Source organism: Petromyzon marinus, chromosome 35 (genome assembly GCF_048934315.1).
Source record: "Petromyzon marinus isolate PM22_M1 ecotype Great Lakes invasive population chromosome 35, UKy_Petmar_22M1.pri1.0, whole genome shotgun sequence".
Lineage (NCBI taxonomy): Eukaryota > Metazoa > Chordata > Hyperoartia > Petromyzontiformes > Petromyzontidae > Petromyzon > Petromyzon marinus.
In genome coordinates this window covers 2,969,581-2,989,510 of record NC_133701.1, presented here as the reverse complement: position 1 = coordinate 2,989,510, position 19,930 = coordinate 2,969,581, and the positions used below count along the sequence as shown (strand labels likewise).

At 47.8% G+C, this 19,930-nt stretch overlaps 1 protein-coding gene across 2 annotated transcripts; it reads left to right on the top strand.

Annotated features, from left to right (window-relative positions):
- The first annotated feature begins 1,109 nt into the window (after positions 1-1,109).
- On the top strand, positions 1,110-19,593 carry LOC116948838 (uncharacterized). 2 transcript variants are annotated; one of them, XM_032965978.2, is made up of 6 exons: positions 1,111-2,067; positions 14,170-14,364; positions 14,809-14,886; positions 16,583-16,603; positions 17,751-17,911; positions 18,877-19,593. In XM_032965978.2, the coding sequence occupies exons 1-6, from the start codon at positions 1,992-1,994 to the stop codon at positions 18,919-18,921; spliced, it is 576 nt and encodes a 191-aa protein (XP_032821869.2). In that variant the 5' UTR covers positions 1,111-1,991; the 3' UTR covers positions 18,922-19,593. The 2 variants fall into 2 exon arrangements, with proteins under 2 accessions (XP_032821868.2, XP_032821869.2); XM_032965977.2 differs by having other exon boundaries at positions 1,110-2,067; positions 14,170-14,886.
- The last annotated feature ends 337 nt before the right edge of the window (positions 19,594-19,930 follow it).

The following is a 19,930-nucleotide window of genomic DNA, read 5'->3' as shown; positions in this document are numbered from 1 at the left end:
TGTATCGTGATGAGCCATGGCCTATCCACTGCTAGACGAAGGCCTCCCCACCACCATCATTGTGCTCCTGTGATGCCACAAGCCATCCCACTCCCGCACGTGAGCTCATCGATCAGCTGCTTGACTATTACTGTACACTCAATCAATACATACATTTTGTTTGTCTAAGATGAACATTATATGTTGAAATAGTTTATTAATATCCCTTGGGTGCTTTGTAGCCTGGGGAAATTTATTTTGACGGTAACATAAATGAATTGTTTAACTTGTTATCATGGCCCAATGAGTGACTCCCAGCATACAGAACTTGACGGACCAGTCCACACAAAACTGCACCTTCCTCTCCGCGTGCCTCATCATCCCCATCACCAGTCGTGATCGATCCACTGCTGAATGAAAGCCTTCCCAAGCCGTCACCCCATGCAGACGAGGAATCCTTGCGGGGGAGTTACGTCCGAGCTCGTCGCTTCGCTCCGTCTCCGCAGTGGACTTCCTCGCGGGCGCCTCCCTTCGTGTGTCTGCCATGGTGATGTTAGAGACGGCGAGATTCGGGATGATGCTCGTGGGTTTTAACTTTCGACCCTTCCTCGCCACCCTTCCTCCTGCTGCCCACGCAGAGACGTGACCGGGACATGGATCCACACTTCGAGTCTGGGGTGTTTGAGGGTTGGTGGGGGGGTTTCTTTGTGTGGTTCTTTGTTGAATTTCCTTTTGAAAAATATAACATAAAGAGAAGTAGTATACATTAGCCTGGAATCGATTAACTGCGTTTTTGTTGTCTTCGCCCGTATTGTGTGGGTGTGTGTTTTGTATTGCTCGTTTTTTCTTTACATTACTGTAACTGCTTTTGTGTTTGCTTCTCTGTAACCCGGGTCTACCTCGCTAAATACGCAGCACATTGTAACCTCAGCGAGCTCCACCTACACGTACAGCCCTCTGTGTCAATCCACTGCTGGATGGGGGGCCCTCCCCTGGAGGTTCCTGAATTGGCCTGAGCCACGCCTGCTCGCCTGTCTCCCCGGTGCTGATATTTACACCCAGCGGGCAGCTGCTCGCTTGAAGTCCTGAGTGGACTTTGGGAGTGTTCACTACCGCCCAACACATGTGCACCCAGAAACAAACAAAAAAACACACACACTCACTCACTCCCAGACACACCGAGAGACGCATACAAAGACATGCCCAAAGAAAATTGAATAAATGCCCAAGAGACAAAGATCCCCCGTGTAGCCCACGTCGACAGTAGGGGCCGCCGCTGTTGACCGTGAAATCGAACTCGGATTGTGTGTTCGCTCACCACTCTGCCACCGCACACAGACGCAAACATTAAGTATGAACAAACTCATTAAGTATACACAAACACATTAAGTATACACAAACACACCCACCAAGCGCGCGGACACAAAGACAAAGATCTTTTGGGGCAAGTGCTGTTAGCGAGCACCTATGAAAGCCAGCACCACGCCCAGCCGCCTTTGTCTTCCTAGTGACGATATATACACAGCACCAGGTATACGTTTGAGGCTGAGTCGACCTAGGACAGGGACAAGGACCGGTTCCTATAACCGTCACTGGTGTCGGCCGTGAGCGGGAATCGAACTCGTGTCACCTTGGTTCGTAGCGCAATGCGGCACCACCGCTCCCTCGACACGCAAAGACACACCCAGACACACGCACACCCAGACACACCCAGACACACACACACCCAGACACACACGCGCACGAGGCATTCCGAGTCACGCCCGCTCTAGTTACACGTGTACAAGCGGCGATGACGCGCGCCCACGCGACCTGGTGATGATGATGCCCCACGCAGCGCCACTCCGCTGTGCGCACTCCCATCACTCCGTCCATCGCAGTCAGGGTTAAGGCGACGACGGATAACCGCGGGGGCGCCCCCTCTCGCCCGTTCCCACTCGCCCTCCTCCGTCCCGTCTCGGGTAGGGACGCGAACCGTCGGCCCTCGCCCGTGGGATCACAGCGCAGCCGCGATGGGCGCCGCCGCGTGGATCCTCGTGCTGGTTCTTGGAGTCTGGCTGCACCCCTTCGCAGGCGCAGCAGGCACAAGTAAGTGACTCTTCCACCACCACCCACCCCGCAGACACTTGGGCTAACGCAGCCTCTCCCGCACGCTCAGCGTGAACTGCGTGCGCGCGAGCGGCAGCTAGCCGTGGGATTCGTTTCTCGCTCGAAATTTTCCCGAACGCTGCGCGCCCGTCTTGTGGGGTGGGGATTATAGGTGTAAGGCACTACCACTGGAGTTCACACGATCGATCCCAATGGACCGACAATATTTTGCCATATGTTGCTATGATCCTGGCACCTGAGCATCGCGAGGGCAGAATAAGGCGAGGTGGATGCGGGGTCCGAACAAAGCACCCGGGAAACAGCGATCCGGACTGTCACGATCTTACCGGAATTTCACCCCCCACCCAAACCCACCCCTGTGACCCGCACACAGAGTGCGCTGCGCGGATTTGACCCGAGCATCAATCCCTAACTTACAACTCGCCCCATACCTTACCCTCCAAGACTCCTTACCATTAAAGTTAACCCTGAGGGTAACCTACGCCGAACCTCCGAGCCCATATCCCTCACCCGAAGTAACTCCGGCCCTAACCCTGACTCTGAGCACTCACCTACCCACTCTCACCCACTCACCTAACCACTCTCACCCACTCACCTAACCACTCTCACCCACTCACCTACCCACTCTCACCCACTCACCTACCCACTCTCACCCACTCACCTACCCACTCTCACCCACTCACCTACTCACTCTCACCCACTCTCACCCACTCACCTACCCACTCTCACCCACTCACCTACCCACTCTCACCCACTCTCACCCACTCTCACCCACTCACCTACCCACTCTCACCCACTCAACTACCCACTCTCACCCACTCACCTACTCACTCTCACCCACTCACCTACCCACTCTCACCCACTCACCTACCCACTCTCACCCACTCTCACCCACTCACCTACCCACTCTCACCCACTCTCACCCACTCACCTACCCACTATCACCCACTCACCTACCCACTCTCACTCACTCACCTACCCACTCTCACCCACTCTCACCCACTCACCTACAAACTCTCACCCACTCTCACCCACTCTCACCCACTCACCTATCCACTCTCACCCACTCACCTACAAACTCTCACCCACTCTCACCCACTCACCTACCCACTCTCACCCACTCACCTATCCACTCTCACCCACTCACCTACAAACTCTCACCCACTCACCTACCCACTCTCACCCACTCACCTACCCACTCTCACCCACTCACCTACCCACTCTCCCCCACTCACCTACCCACTCTCACCCACTCACCTACCCACTCTCCCCCACTCACCTACCCACTCTCACCCACTCACCTATCCACTCTCACCCACTCACCTACCCACTCTCACCCACTCACCTACCCACGCTCACCCACTCACCTACCCACTCACCTAAGCTCATCGTAGTTGCTCGGCTATGTACGCGTCAGTCGACGCTCTGCAGACCCTTGCAACACGAGATGTTTGTGTTTGAAACGCTTTGTTCTTCCATGAATAAATAAATAAATAATCGCTCAGTTCCGCTTTCGCTACACAAACCGAAATATACTCCGGTATCTATCATCATCACTCAACTTTGGTCAATCCACTGCTGGATGATGGACTCCGGAAGCCGCAGTCAGCTCTCGCGATCCTGCGACGTGATGACCCACACGGCACCTGCCTCTCTTGGGTGCGTTTCGTTCCGAATGTAACCATAATCACAAAGCAACAATAATCCTAGCCACACCATTCACCATTCTAGGGGAGCGAGAATCGTGAGCGGGAATCGACGGATTCAGGTGGACACCACGGAGGCGCGTGGACAGATACAAAGATTCCTAAATACAGGTGTAGCCTTTAACAGGCTGTTGGGGAAAGTGCTGTTAGCGAGCACCTATGAAGGCCAGCACACGAGGGGGTGGGTGCAAGATGTCCGGCCGCCTTTGTCTCCCCAGTGGTGATGTTTACACACCGCACCAAGTACTCATTTGAGGCTGGGTCGACCTAGGGAAGGGTCAAGGACCGGTTCAGAATCTTTATTTATCCTGGAGAAATCCGATGAGCCATGAAGCTCTTTTTCACAGATGATGTCCAGGAGAGGCGGATCAGAAAGTAACAACAGCAAACGATACAAAAACACGCCAGGCGTGCACAGATGCTCGTCACTGGTGTTGGCCGTGAGCGGGAATCGAACTCGGGTGGCCGGATAGCGCAGGCGCGCTAACCACTACACTACCGCACCCCACATCACACAGCACCGTGTGTACACACACACACACACACGTACACAACACACATACACTTGTACACACAGCACCTTGTGTGTACACACACGTTCACTTGTACGCACACACATACACTCGTACACACACACGTACACTTGTAAACACAGCACCGTGTGTACACACACACGTACACAACACACATACACTTGTACACACAGCACCTTGTGTGTACACACACACACGTTCACTTGTACGCACACACATACACTCGTACACACACAGGTACACTTGTAAACACAGCACCGTGTGTACACGTACACAACACACATACACTTGTACACACAGCACCTTGTGTGTACACACACACACGTTCACTTGTACGCGCACACATACACTTGTACACACACACACGTACACTTGTAAACACAGCACCGTGTGTACACACACACGTACACAACACACATACACTTGTACACACACACGTACACTTGTAAACACAGCACGTTGTGTGTACACACACACACTTGCACACAACACACATACACTTGTACACACATACACGTACAAGTGTATGTGTGTATTGTACACACATACACGTACAAGTGTATGTGTGTACACACACATACACTTGTACGCACACGTGCGCACGGAGGAACGCGTGTCAGCAGAAACGTCTCGGCCGACGCGGGGAGTGATGGGATGAGCAACTCGTACCTTGTGTGTTATCACGTGGGGGTGGGGGGGTCTGGAGCAGCAGCCCCAGGCCACACAGAGAGAGAGAGATAGAGGGAGGGGTTCATTGGGTCCTGGTGTACAGCAGCAGATGAGTCCCAATTCTATGCGTGTATGTTGAACTTCTTTCGCACCGTACGTAGCCAACCGTGCTAATCGGAGGTGCGGGGGAAGGAGTTAAAACTCACCCCACCCCCTTCCCACTAGCGAGCACATCGCAATACTTTACAGTATAGATTAAACCAAGGTAGTCCTTCCTATAAAATCAAGACACGTACAAATATCAACATAACTAAACACAGAAAGGAGTTCAAGTGAAACGAGTTTTCAATGTTGATTCAAAAGTGCACGCTGCAACGTGGTTATGTTGTTTATTTCTGCCAGAAATCCCCGTAGAGTAGTGAGTTGCTCGAATCGATCCTCGTCGATACGATGCTACACGCCACCCGTGTTGCCTATGTCACGGCTCAATAGTGGTCGAATGTGTCGTAGAGCCCTGATATGAAAACTGCAGGAGCTGACCGCGCAATATTTACTCCAATTCCTACACTCGTTAAATCCTCACCGGGTCCACGGTGCGTTGGAAGGTGACCAAAGACAAAGATCACCCCGTATAGCCTTCACAGACTTTTGGGGCAAGTGCTGTCAGCGAGTAAACACCTGTGATGGGAATGCGGCCCCGTAAAGACTTCCAACGCCACGCGTACGGGCACGGATGAACACGATTTGTAAACAGTTCCGCACAGATGCGTTCACGAACCCAAGTTGCTGTGCCTCGATAGCTGCTGCTGCTGCTGGTGGTTCAACCTCGCAGCAAAATCGCAGAGGTACAAACTCCTACGGCAATATCCACCGTCACTTTAAATGCGCCTGAGAGACACAATCGCAACATTGTTGACGCACGAAAAAAACCACAAGGCGACTGTATTTATTGGTGGGGTTTTTTTCTTAATTAAAAATAAATCGTTCGGCAAGGCGAAGTCACCGCTGAGAAGTGCTGAGCGTGGAGCAAACTCTTTGGTCCTTTCGGTAAAGTCACGTAGGTATAAAATGAAATAAATTAAATCACGACGTTTCGATTGCAACACAAGCAATCATCATCAGGTGGGGAAAACCACAGCAATACATCTATTTATTTATTTTATACCTGCGTGACTTTACCGAAAGAGCCAAAGAGTATATGGATCCCTGCAGTCACGAAAACTTCAAATCAAAATTGAGCGTGGAACAATCAACAACAACAACACTCAGGGCCCAGCCACGGCACCGTAAGCGGTGGGGATGAACTCCATCCGTCCATCTCTCCCGATAACCACCGTGATCCGATAACCACCGTGACAATCCTCTGCCCCCTCCCGCCCCCGTGGACGAATGTCGGCTCGACTTTGTCAGCGGCTGAGCGGCACCGGTCAGAGAATCGAACACAAACCCCCGCGGCGCCCGGCCACAAACCCCGCACGGGGGCCCGCATCGCTCCGTCGCCTCTTGTCAGGGCTCCACGGGGCTGGGGTGGGGGGGTCCAGGCAACATTCCGTGAGAAACTAAGCCCCGGATTCACACAACTCGTTAAGCGTAAGTGCGCATAAAGTCAGAAAAAAACAACATAGGAATCAAAATAAACATGTATTTATACTCAAGTAATACAACATTTACTACGAAAGATTTAGACACCAAAGCGCTTTGTGTGAACGAAAAGACAAATTCGCCCGTTTTCTCATTGAAAATAGGTCAATTTCAAAATATCACTGTCCTGGTCCTAAAAGCAAAGTTTGTGGGGAATAATAGCCGCTTTCTGTACTTTTGAGGCATAAGCAATTACGAAATAACACTTACTAGCCAGGAACAAAACACATTTTCGTTACACAGTGTTATCAGTGGTATAGTAACTACATTAATCAGTGCCGTAGTGACTACATTATCAGTGATGTAGTAACAACATTATCAGTGGTGTAGGAACTACATTGTCATTGGCGTAGTAACTACATTATCATTGGCGTAGTAACTACATTATCAGTGGCGTGGTAACTATATTATCAGTGGTGTAGTAACTACATTATCAGTTGCGTAGTAACTTACATTATCAGTGGCGTAGTAACTTACATTATCAGTGGTGTAGTAACTACATTATCAGTGGCGTGGTAACTAGATTATCAGTGGCGTGGTAACTACATTATCAGTGGTGTAGTAACTACATAATCAGTGGCGTAGTAACTACATTATCAGTGATGTGGTAACTACATTATCAGTGGCGTAGTAACTACATTATCAGTGGCGTGGTAACTAGATTATCAGTGGCGCAGTAACTACATTATCAGTGGTGTAGTAACTACATTATTAGTGGTGTAGTAACTACATTATCAGTGGCGTAGTCACTAAATTATCAGTGGTGTAGTAACTACATTATCAGTGGCGTAGTAACTACATTATCAGTGGTGTAGTAACTACATTATCAGTGGCGTAGTAACTTACATTATCAGTGACGTAGTAACTTACATTATCAGTGGCGTGGTAACTTACATTATCAGAGGTGTAGTAACTACATTATCAGTGGCGTAGTAACTACACTATCAGTGACGTAGTAACTACATTATCAGTGACGGAGTAACTACATTAACAGTGGCGTAGTAACTTACATTATCCATAATAAAGGTTTTTGGGTTATATTGCGTGATTTTTAAATGTGTCGTAACCCTCCACCACCCGACACGGCCAATCAGCAAAAAAGTGTCACGTTGACAAAAGACAAATAGTTCACTACTTTAGCCCACCAGTGTGTTGAAGAGTGAATCCACAACATTTACAGTTTGAGTACGACGTTTCGCTGGTAATTACATCCAGCATTATCGGGCAATTCGCCAGAATGGTAAAGCCCTCACTTGCTCCCGGTCTTAAATAGAGCACCAGCAGGGTGACGTCATCATTTAACTCATTCAGGTGCAGTGATTTGAGGCGGAGGGGGGGGGTTTGTAATTATATAATCGATTGGTAATCAGTCAATGGTTATGATTAGTAATGAGTTGTAGATTAGTAATTAGTTGTAATGTGTGTTATTGTGATTATATGCTACGTTAGTAATCCGTTAATTAGTATGTGTTTCCTCTATAAGTAATTGTAATATGTATTATTTAATAATACGCTTCCAAGCCGCACTAAGCCTGTAGCTGTCAGAGCGATTAAAGTTATTTCTATTTCTCTCAATTTCAATGGATTCTCTAATTAGTCTTTGCCAGTAATGATTAATTTTACACAACACTTCAACGCTATCAAAATCAATTGAGTGTCCTTGTTGACAAGCATGTTCTCCCACTGCCGACAGTTGTGTTTGAGATAATTTAATATTTCTTTGGTGTTCTTTTAGTCTTATGCTAATGTTACGTCCCGTCTGTCCAATATAGCATCTGCCACATAAACAATCCGATATACACCTTCTGTTGATAATTTAGGTAATTCGTCTTTAGTGCAAGATACTAGTTTTTGAATTTTGTGTACTGTACCAAATCTTACTGTAATGTTTTGCTTCTGCAAAACACGGGCTAATTTGTCAGTTACTCCTGAGATATATGGAATTTTAATTGTTTTAACAATCTGATCGCTTTCAGCAGTGTTGCTTTGCGATCGTGATTTGGCATTCAGTGCTCTGTTAATTTGAGTATTATTGTAGCCATTCTGTCGTAATGCTTCTTTAACGTGTTTGATCTCTCTCACTAGACTTTCACCATTGAGAATAGCAAAGTTCCAAAAGTAAATATTAGCTCTAACGAAGAAAAAGCCTTAAGAGAGCTCCGTGTAAATAAAGATATCCAAATCCTGGCAGCTGATAAAGGCCGCACTACTGTAGTGATGTCACGAGCCGATTATGATAATAAAATTAGAAATTTACTAGAGGAAAGTACCTACATTAAAATTAAACGAGATCCAACTAATTCTTTAGAACGTAAGACTACTGCAATAATTGCAAATTCATTAATCTCTAAGAATGAGCACTACCAAATTAAGCCAAGGGCCTCAAAACCACCTAGACTGTATGGGCTACCAAAGATTCATGAAATCGGTATCCCATTACGACCCATAGTACAATTGGCTCTGCCACATATAAATTAGCAAAATATATAACTAAACAAATACAGCCCTACATCGGTAGGACATCTTCATTCATAAGAAATTCAGAACATCTTGTGAATGTGATTAAAGATATTAAACTTACTCCTGATGATATTCTGGTAAGTTTTGATGTGATTTCTCTATTCACTAAGGTTCCAGTGAACGAAAGGCTTAAATTACTTGATACACTAGTAAAGAATACCGGTTTACCAAAAGATATTCCTAAACTTGCTGACCATTGTTTAAATAACACTTACTTCTTATGGAGAGGGGATTTCTTTAAACAAAAGGAAGGAGCAGCAATGGGCTCTCCTTTATCTCCTGCTATAGCAAATCTCTACATGGAAAACTTAGAAATAAGAGCACTTGCCTCGAGCACATTAAAACCATCTTTTTGGTTTAGATATGTGGATGACACTTTGGTTGTCTGGCCACATGGTAAAGATACACTTAATGATTTTCTAAATCATCTCAATGCACAAAAACCGGCCATCCAGTTCACCATGGAAATGGAGGTGAATAACACACTCCCGTTCCTAGATATTTTGCTTGGACATGGCATAAATGGTAAAATAACACACAGCGTTTACAGAAAGAAAACGCAAATTGATGCCTATCTGAATGCAGATTCACATCATCATCCAGCTCAGAAATCCTCTCTTATCAAGACGCTCATACATCGGGCTAAAACAGTGTCAGATGGTGAAAGTCTAGTGAGAGAGATCAAACACGTTAAAGAAGCATTACGACAGAATGGCTACAATAATACTCAAATTAACAGAGCACTGAATGCCAAATCACGATCGCAAAGCAACACTGCTGAAAGCGATCAGATTGTTAAAACAATAAAAATTCCATATATCTCAGGAGTAACTGACAAATTAGCCCGTGTTTTGCAGAAGCAAAACATTACAGTAAGATTTGGTACAGTACACAAAATTCAAAAACTAGTATCTTGCACTAAAGACGAATTACCTAAATTATCAACAGAAGGTGTATATCGGATTGTTTATGTGGAAGATGCTATATTGGACAGACGGGACGTAACATTAGCATAAGACTAAAAGAACACCAAAGAAATATTAAATTATCTCAAACACAACTGTCGGCAGTGGCAGAACATGCTTGTCAACAAGGACACTCAATTGATTTTGATAGCGTTGAAGTGTTGTGTAAAACTAATCATTACTGGCAAAGACTAATTCGAGAATCCATTGAAATTGAGAGAAATAGAAATAACTTTAATCGCTCTGACAGCTACAGGCTTAGTGCGGCTTGGAAGCGTATTATTAAATAATATATATTACAATTACTTATAGAGGAAACACATACTAATTAACGGATTACTAATGTAGCATATAATCACAATAACACACATTACAACTAATTACTAATCTACAACTCATTACTAATCATAACCATTAACTGATTACCAATCGATTATATAATTACAATACCCCCCCCCCCTGCCTCAAATCACTGCACCTGAATGAGTTAAATGATGACGTCACCCTGCTGGTGCTCTATTTAAGACCGGGAGCAAGTGAGGGCTTTACCATTCTGGCGAATTGCCCGATGATGCTGGATGTAATCACCAGCAAAACGTCGTACTCAAATTTTAAATGATGTTGATTCACTCTTCAACATACTGGTGGGCTAAAGTAGTGAACTATTTGTCTTTTGTCAACGTGACACTTTTTTGCTGATTGGCCGTGTCGGGTGGTGGAGGGTTACGACACATTTAAAAATAACGCGATCTAACCCAAAAACCTTTATTATGAATAATATTGGTCGCGAAAGCCTACGTGTTAAACTACATTATCAGTGGCGTAGTAACTACATTATCAATAGTGTAGTAACTACATTATCAGTGCCGTATTAACTACATTACCAGTGGCATAGTAACTACAATTTCAGTGGCGTAATAATGACATCATCAGTGGCGTAGTGACATTATCAGTGGCGTAGTAACTACATTATCAGTGGTGTAGTAACTACATTATCAGTGGTGTAGTGACTACATTATCAGTGGTGTAGTAACTACATTATCAGTGGTATAGTGACTACATTATCAGTGGTGTAGTAACTACACTATCAGTGGCGAAGTGACTACATTATCAGTGGTGTAGTGACTACATTATTAGTGGCGTAGTAACTACATTATCAGTGACGTAGTAACTACATTATCAGTGGCATAGTAACTACATTATTAGTGGTGTAGTAATTACATTATCAGTGGCGTGGTAACTACATTATCAGTGGCGTAGTAACTACATTATCAGTGGCGTAGTAACTACATTATTAGTGGTATAGTAATTACAATATGAGTGGCGTGGTAACTACATTATGAGTGGCGTAGTAACTACATTATGAGTGGCGTAGTAACTACATTATCAGTGACGTAGTGACTACATTATCAGTGACGTAGTGACTACATTATCAGTGGCGTAGTAACTACATTATCAGTGACGTAGTGACTACATTATCAGTGGCGTAGTAACTACATTATCAGTGACGTAGTGACTACATTATCAGTGACGTAGTAACTACATTATCAGTGACGTAGTAACTACATTATCAGTGACGTAGTAACTACATTATCAGTGGCGTAGTAACTACATTATCAGTGACGTAGTGACTACATTATCAGTGACGTAGTAACTACATTATCAGTGACGTAGTGACTACCTTATCAGTGGTGTAATAACTACATTATCAGTGACGTAGTGACTACCTTATCAGTGACGTAGTAACTACATTATCAGTGACGTAGTAACTACATTATCAGTGACGTAGTAATGACATTGTCAGCTCAGTGGGTGCAGCAATCGGTCAGGGTGGGGACCCCCCAATATTTGATTTGTCTCGCACGGTCGCACCTCTTGCCTAATCACATCGTTACATAATGTGTTTGTGTTCTTTTCACGCCGCTGTCGAAGACAAATCTCATGGTGGTTGTCAAGGATGGGGTGGGGGCAACTATTTGGCACGCGTTCCCCGCTTATTGCAGAGGTTCACGGTTCGAAACCAGCGGCCGCCCTGGTCATCACTGCGGTGTTTCACAGTGCACGTTAAAGAACGCCTGACGTCATTCACAAAAGGCGGTGGGGGGGGGGGGTTATTGTGTTGCCGATGTCAGGATTCAATTTTGCCAAAATTAGAAAACTTGCCGCAAATTACGGTCCAGCAGACAATTGTTATTATACTAAAGATCTCCCGTATAGCCTTAACAGACTGTTGGGGCAAGTGCTGTTAGCGAGTAGCACCGATGAAGGCCGGCACGGCACGCGAGGGGGTTGGGTGGCCAGCATCACGCCCGGGTCACCCTTTGTCTCCCTAGTGGCGATGTTCACAGACCGCCGCAGGTACTCATTTGAGGCTGAGTCGACCTAGGCGAGGCCTAGGCCCGGTTCGGATAATCACACACAGACAGCGGCAGAAATCCACGTTCACCCACTGCCGGCAGCAGACGAATGCCCCAAGCCACTCGTGCAAACGAGACTCTTCCCCAGGTCACCGGAGTTCTCACCACCTGGGCTACACAATGCAGCGTCGACTCACGCGCAGACTCGACACGCGCACACGGCACGTGGACTTCGTGACGTCACAATGCCCCCCCCCCTCCCACATCGGCGTGGGAGCGAGACGCGGGCTGTTCCCCCGACCTTCAAGTGCTGTTAGCGAGCTCCTATGAAGGCCGGCACACGAGGGGGTGGGTGGCCAACACGATGCCCGGCCGCCTTTGTCTCCCCAGTGGTGATGTTTACACACCGCACCAGGTACTCATTTGAGGCTGGGTCGACCTAGGGAAGGGCCAAGGACCGGTTCAGAATCTTTATTTATCCTGGAAAAATCCGAGGAGCCATGAAGCTCTTTTTCACAGATGATGTCCAGTAGAGGCGGGTCAGAAAGTAACAACAGCAAACGATACAAAAACACGCCAGGCGCGCACAGATGCTCGTCACTGGTGTTGGCCGTGAGCGTGAATCGAACTCGGTTCGCCGGCTGTGTACACACACGGTGGGTGCTGTGTGATGTGGGGAGCGGTAGTGCAGCGGTTAGCGCGCTTGCGCCTACTGGCGAGAGGGCCGGCAATAATTCCCCAACCTCCCGGTGTGCCACAGCTCAAGGGAGCCACGGGTTTCATAGCAACGGGTTTATTTACCTGGCTCACGAGTTAATTACTTCATTAATTATTATCAACTCATTGCACACGGTTACTTCACAATTCAGTATTGTTTGCATGGACCTACAGCGCGCTTCTTCTCCATGTCTATCAGTGTTCGCCGTTCGAATACACATTTTGTCATTACACGCTCCACGTGACCGATGATTGCGAAACAAGAGCCGCACGTGACTTAGCGCCGATTAAAATTAACATAGGTGTCTGTGTGTGCGCGTGTCTCCCATGTTTCAGTTTCAGTTTCATTTATTTGGTATAACCCTGTGAGCCATTCGGCTCTTGAATCGGGTGCAACCGCAACAAACAAAAAATAAAAACATGAACAAGAAAACATCTTTAAAGTGACTATGTGTGACTGTGCAAACAGAAAATCCAGGAAAAAACAGCAAAATATTCCTGAAAATGCACCGTACACCAACGCTGTGTGCAAAAATCCCAGTGGGATGCAAGTCAAACAACAACCACAAGTCAACTTTGATTAAGGCCATCAGTCTAACTCCGTACTACAACAAACAAACATGGCCAAACCAAAAAACATTTTAGAAATCACCAAAATAAAGCCAGAAAGCAATGTAACAGTGATTATAGGGACTGTGACCGAATTTTCATGTGACGTAGAGACCAGTGTTAATTTGAATCGGGAGCTCGACACATCACGTGGAGATATCGTTGACGAATCATCCGACGCGCACAGCGCCTACGCAAAAGATTGGCGAGCGTGGAAAGGCAGAGCGTTGTGACGACTGGAGTCTGGTGAAACCCTTGGGTAGAGCCATTCGGGAGTCATTCCCTTGCTGATTCGAACACTGAACTCACGTGACCTGGAGTTGGGGTTGAACTCTGCGCTTCTGTCCTCACCACCCCCTCACAGCTAGCGCCCAAATTCCACTGGCGACATCAACAATTGCGGTGTCAACCAGCAGAGTGGCAACAACAACACCAGCCGTGGCGATTCCCGTCAGCACCACCACCGCCGCTGCCGGCACCACCACCACCAACGCCACCACCACCGCCACCACTACCGCTGTCCCGACTTCCGCTGTCCCCACTTCGGCCACGTCCCCAGGTGCTTCGACAACAACAATAACAACCACTGCACTTCCTTCCCCTACACCATCCACTTCAGCCACATCCACCACTACACCTTCAATTGCGTCCACCACTACACTTTCAAATGCGTCCACCACTACAACTTCAATTGCATCCAACACTACAACTTTAAATGCATCCACCACCACACTTTCAAATGCATCCACCACCACACCTTCAAATGCATCCACCACCACACCTTCAAATGCATCCACCACCACACCTTCAAATGCATCCACCACCACACCTTCAAATGCATCCACCACCACACCTTCAAATGCATCCACCACCACACCTTCAAATGCATCCACCACCACACCTTCAAATGCATCCACCACCACACCTTCAAATGCATCCACAACCACACCTTCAAATGCATCCACATCTCCAAATTCGACTGCGTCTTCAAATTCTACTGCAGCATCGACGTCGATGGCACCGACCCCAGCATCAGGGAGCGAGCCGTCGGCCACCAGCACCACGGCCAACCAGACCACAGGTGAGGAGGGCCTTGCCTGGGCCCTGGGGTTCACGTGGGGGGGGGGGGGGGGGTAGGGACCTTAGATTAGATGGGTTCCTCATCAACACACATATTGTACAGTGTTATGTGTAGTGGAACAAACTCTCACTGCCCGTAAAACAAATGACCTTCACTAACTTGCTTCCGTTCCTCTATTAAAACAACCCACATCTCTTCCCCCTAGCCCATTTTGTTACTGCTGCTCCCTGCCCCCCCAGCTATAACCAGGCCTACCCAAAACCCCCATCACTACCCCTACCCAAATCACTACCTCTATCACTACCCCAACACCTATCACTACCCCTACCCAAATCACTATCCCTATCACTACCCCAACACCTATCACTACCCCTACCCAAATCACTATCCCTATCACTACCCCAACACCTATCACTACCCCTACCCAAATCACTACCTCTATCACTACCCCAACACCTATCACTACCCCTACCAAAATCACTATCCCTATCACTACCCCAACACCTATCACTACCCCTACCCAAATCACTATCCCTATCACTACCCCAACACCTATCACTACCCCTACCCAAATCACTACACCTATCACTACCCCAACCCCCATCACTACCCCTACCCAAATCACTATCACTACCCCTACACCTATCACTACCCCTACCCAAATCACTACCCCTATCACTACCCCTACACCTATCACTACCCCGACCCAAATCACTACCCAAATCACTACCCCTATCACTACCCCTACACCTATCACTACCCCTACCCCCCATCACTATCTCTACTCAAATCACTACCCCTATCACTACCCCTACACCTATCACTACCCCTACCCCCATCACTATCTCTACTCAAATCACTATCACTACCCCTACACCTATCACTACCCCTACCCAAATCATTACCCCTATCACGACCCCAATCCCCATCACTAGCCCAACCCCTATCACTACCCCTACACCTATTACTACCCCTACACCTATTACTACCCCTACACCTATCACTACCCCTATCACTACCCCTATTACTACCCCTACACCTATCACTACCCCTACACCTCACCCACCTGTTCTCCCGTCACCATAACTATATCACCACTTTTAATAACCCCACTCTCTGTTTCAACCATTATCATGTTATGTACAATTATATAACCGTTTTAAAGCGCCTTGGATTAAGGCACTGTATAAATATGTATATCATATAAAATACACAAATAGATAACTTTAAAATGGTTGAAGAAAAATCCTGCAGCACTTTGATAAAATGAAATGGCAATGAAAACCATAGCATTGCTGTATCACCGTGGGTTATGAGCCAAAGTTAAAAGTTTTGTTCATTTTAACTTTGATTTAGCTTTACAATTCGTTCATCGCGTTTACAAAGAAGCACTGAAATAACCAGGGTGAATAACGATTGAGTTTTTGGCATCATTGGGCACGGGTGGGGGTTATAAAGGTTAAGGAAATTTGAATCCTATAAACAAAGAGGCCCCCCCCCCTCCCAAAAAAAAAACAACAGCCCTGCCACCCCCCAGAATCAAATTTAATTCAGCATCAGGGTGTTGCCACCTGTTCTGCCACGTGCATTTGGGAGAGGCATATTGGCCCACGTGGGTCGGCCTTCACGTTTGTCTGCTGAATGAACCATCGGCGCCCAGTCTTACTTGTGCGCGTTTTCTTCTTCTCTCCCCCAGTGAACGGCACGGGAGAAGCGGGTAAGACGGTCGCGCTTTGGAGCGATCTCCGGTGGAATTCCATTTCAGCTCGGGTTTCGAACCGTCGGGTTAGGGTCAGGGTTGGTGCAATGGGAGACGGTTAACAGAAATCTCTGAAGGTGGTCTTTGTTGGAAATGTAACGCGATTGAGGTGGCTTTAATGGAACTCGCTTTAATAATTGGACCTCAATTAAAGTTGACAGCAGCAGTGCACTGTGTTCTGCTCGGCAATGGAGGGGTGTGGGAAGAGAAACCTGATAACCCCACGTATATAGCACTCGCGCGACCTTCATCGGCGTTCTCTACAATCCGCTGTTGTTTTTATTGCTACCGCCCCACAGATGGCCGCACAACGATCTTAATGATTGACATGCACTCAATCCGCTTACTGTCACAAACACCCGACCGTGTGGGCAATGAGTTTGTCAGTTATCAAAGTTTTTTTCGGCCTAATATGTACCCCTAGATGCAGGTTGCATAGGACACGTTAAGTTCATCTCCTTACTTGTACTTACATTAAGTGTTAAATATTAAACTATTTTAGGCGTTTTCATGCAACCGGCCACAGTTCTCACCGTGTCTCAGTCGGCTCTCACCTGGCTCTAAGCAGGGGTGATCAACATACGGCCCACGACTTCGTTTCACACGGCCAACAGCCACGTGAGGCCTTCCACTTCCAACCGCCCTGAAAACGGCATTTAGCTGTCGCTGCAAGCATCCGAGTTGCACTAATCGAGCGCGAGAGGGGAATATTTTTCACCTGACAGAACCCTGTTTAATTACGTTTTTATCACGCTCGGTCATTTGTTGTGTTTCAAGTAAATCTGAGCACACAAGTCATTACATAGCGTCCTAGCCAGGCCTCAATTTATCACTGAATATTTTCCCGGGTGGTTGGTTGACCGAAGAAGGTGACACTGAGCAGTAGCCACCGACCATGGTGAGAGCTACCGAGGTGTGGTGTGGAAATATCCTTTGTGTTGCCGATCCGGTCAAATATTTGAAAGCCCTATTCGGCCTTCGGAAAGGAAGTGTGCCCCCATCTGTGGTGTGGTGCGATGGTAATCGGTGGCTCGTGAAGGCTCGCCCAGTGACCGTACCCCCCGCCGCCGCCCCCATCACGCGCGCCGGCGTGCCACGTATGCAGGTGCCACCGTGGATGACCGGGGCGGCTCCTTCCCGCCCGTGGCGACGGCACTCATCGTGCTGCTGTCTCTCGCCGTGATCGCCGCTCTCGGCTTCATCGCCTATCGCCACCTAGGCCCGCAGAAGGGGCCCGAGTTTGAGCGGCTCACGGACCTGCCCATGGTGAGCACACGGCAGTGGTTGAGGTTGTCTCCTGGTCTCCATGACCTTTGGGGCGTTACCGCCTCCTACCACCGACATCTCCTTGCTCTCCACGCCCACCTCCGGCCCAACCTGTCCCCCGTTAACCCTTCATGGTTATGCTGAGCCCACTAACATGCCCACTAATGTGCCCTGTGGCTCCCAAAACAAATTCTGCATTTTTCTTTATCGCTGGGACTCCTACCCAGGATGAAAAATTAAATGCCCCAGAAAAAGTCCACTATATACAACAAATATATTGCAGTAAATCTGAAACTTGCAAGCGAAAAGCAGACTGCGACGTGATATTCATTGCATCAACGCATGTGCAGTTTGTAAGGGCGCGGTGACACAGACCTATTTCATTTTAAGATTATAATCCCTTGTTCATCATGACGTCCTTTTTACTTTGATGACTCAACAGCGTTACGGAGATCGCGTGACGTGAGGGTTCTGCCTTTTAAGTGAGGTTTGTAAGTTGACGCTCAGGAGGGGGGAGGAGGCGCCTCGCCCCCCCCCATGTGGAGTGACGTCACCAGCTAATTATTATTAATGAAAGGGGGGGGGTGTCGATTTGGAGGACGTCACCTGTTCATGATTATTAATGAGGGGGGCTGGCCAACGTGGAGTGACGTCACGCGCGGGCCATACAAATATTCTAGGCTCATTACAGTAGTAAATTAGACGGTCCTTCTTGGGGAAAGAGTTGTAACTGTGCACAGCAGCAAGCACGTCTCCCCGTTGTTCACGTCCACACACATCACAACAGCAGGGACTCGATGAAGGTTTGACGTCACTGCGAGTCAACAGCAGTGTGCAAACACTCGCCCAAAGTGGATCCCCCTCAACCCCACCAAACGCCACTCCACATCCCCATTACAGATACGTCCGTGTGACCGAAGATCACGACCGCACGCGACGCTGTGTCTGTTTGCGCTCTCTTTCAGAACACCCTCAAGGAGGAGTCGCCGTTTGCTCGCTACGGGAAATGAGCGGCTGGAACCCCTCTCTCGCAAGCTACACTCAAGTGTCGCCCTCCGCAATTGCGTCACCCACACAATCGCGTCACCCACACAATCGCGTCACCCACACAATCGCGTCACCCAGACAATCGCGTCACCCACACAATCGCGTCACCCACACAATCGCGTCACCCACACAATCGCGTCACCCACACAATCGCGTCACCCACAAAATCGCGTCACCTACACAATCGCGTTACCTCCACGTCCACGTCAACCAAAGCCATGGCCGAACAAATTTAAACACAAGCATCCCAAGCGTAAGATCTGGGCATGGACGTTGAATTCCTCAATACTTAACTTGCGTTGCCAAATTCAAAAGTTTGCGAATACTACACGCGCCTGAATGTATGTATATATTGCGGAAAATAGCACTCATTGTGTACACTCCCACATGGGAACTTTGTTATCTGCTGGGGATTTCTGGGTCAAGAGGAACTTTATCAGACGTTACCTTTCAGCTTTTCCTTTCTTTTAGGATCGAGGGCGTTGGGGGTCGTGGGTTACGGTGGCAATGTCACCTCTCGGGGCCTCGGGATGGTGGTGAGGGCTCATGCTTCACACACGCCGGTAGAGGATGGTACAGATTGCGCTCATTGTCAAATTAAACGAGCTCTTTGCCCTGCTCGCCAAGGGGATCTATCCTGCGGGGTGTTGCGTGTTTCACTGGGGTGCCTGCAGGACAGTGGATACAAGTGGGAATACTCCTTCAGCCGATGGCCACGATGCCAGCCGAACGTGACGGGCACTTAAAAAATAAAAACAGAGCCGTCATCCGGGATAATCGTGGGGAAACCTTGCCCTGGATAAAGGACTCGTTCAAACGAGCGTCAACGAGTCAGAGTTGCCTTTATCGAGTGGTGTACCTGTCAAGGTGGGTTTCTATGTAAAGTTTGACTTTTCCATCAGATGAATTACAAACACATCCTAACTAGTGCCCCGTTTACGTTGATCTGCGCGTTCAGCTGGTGCACGGCGC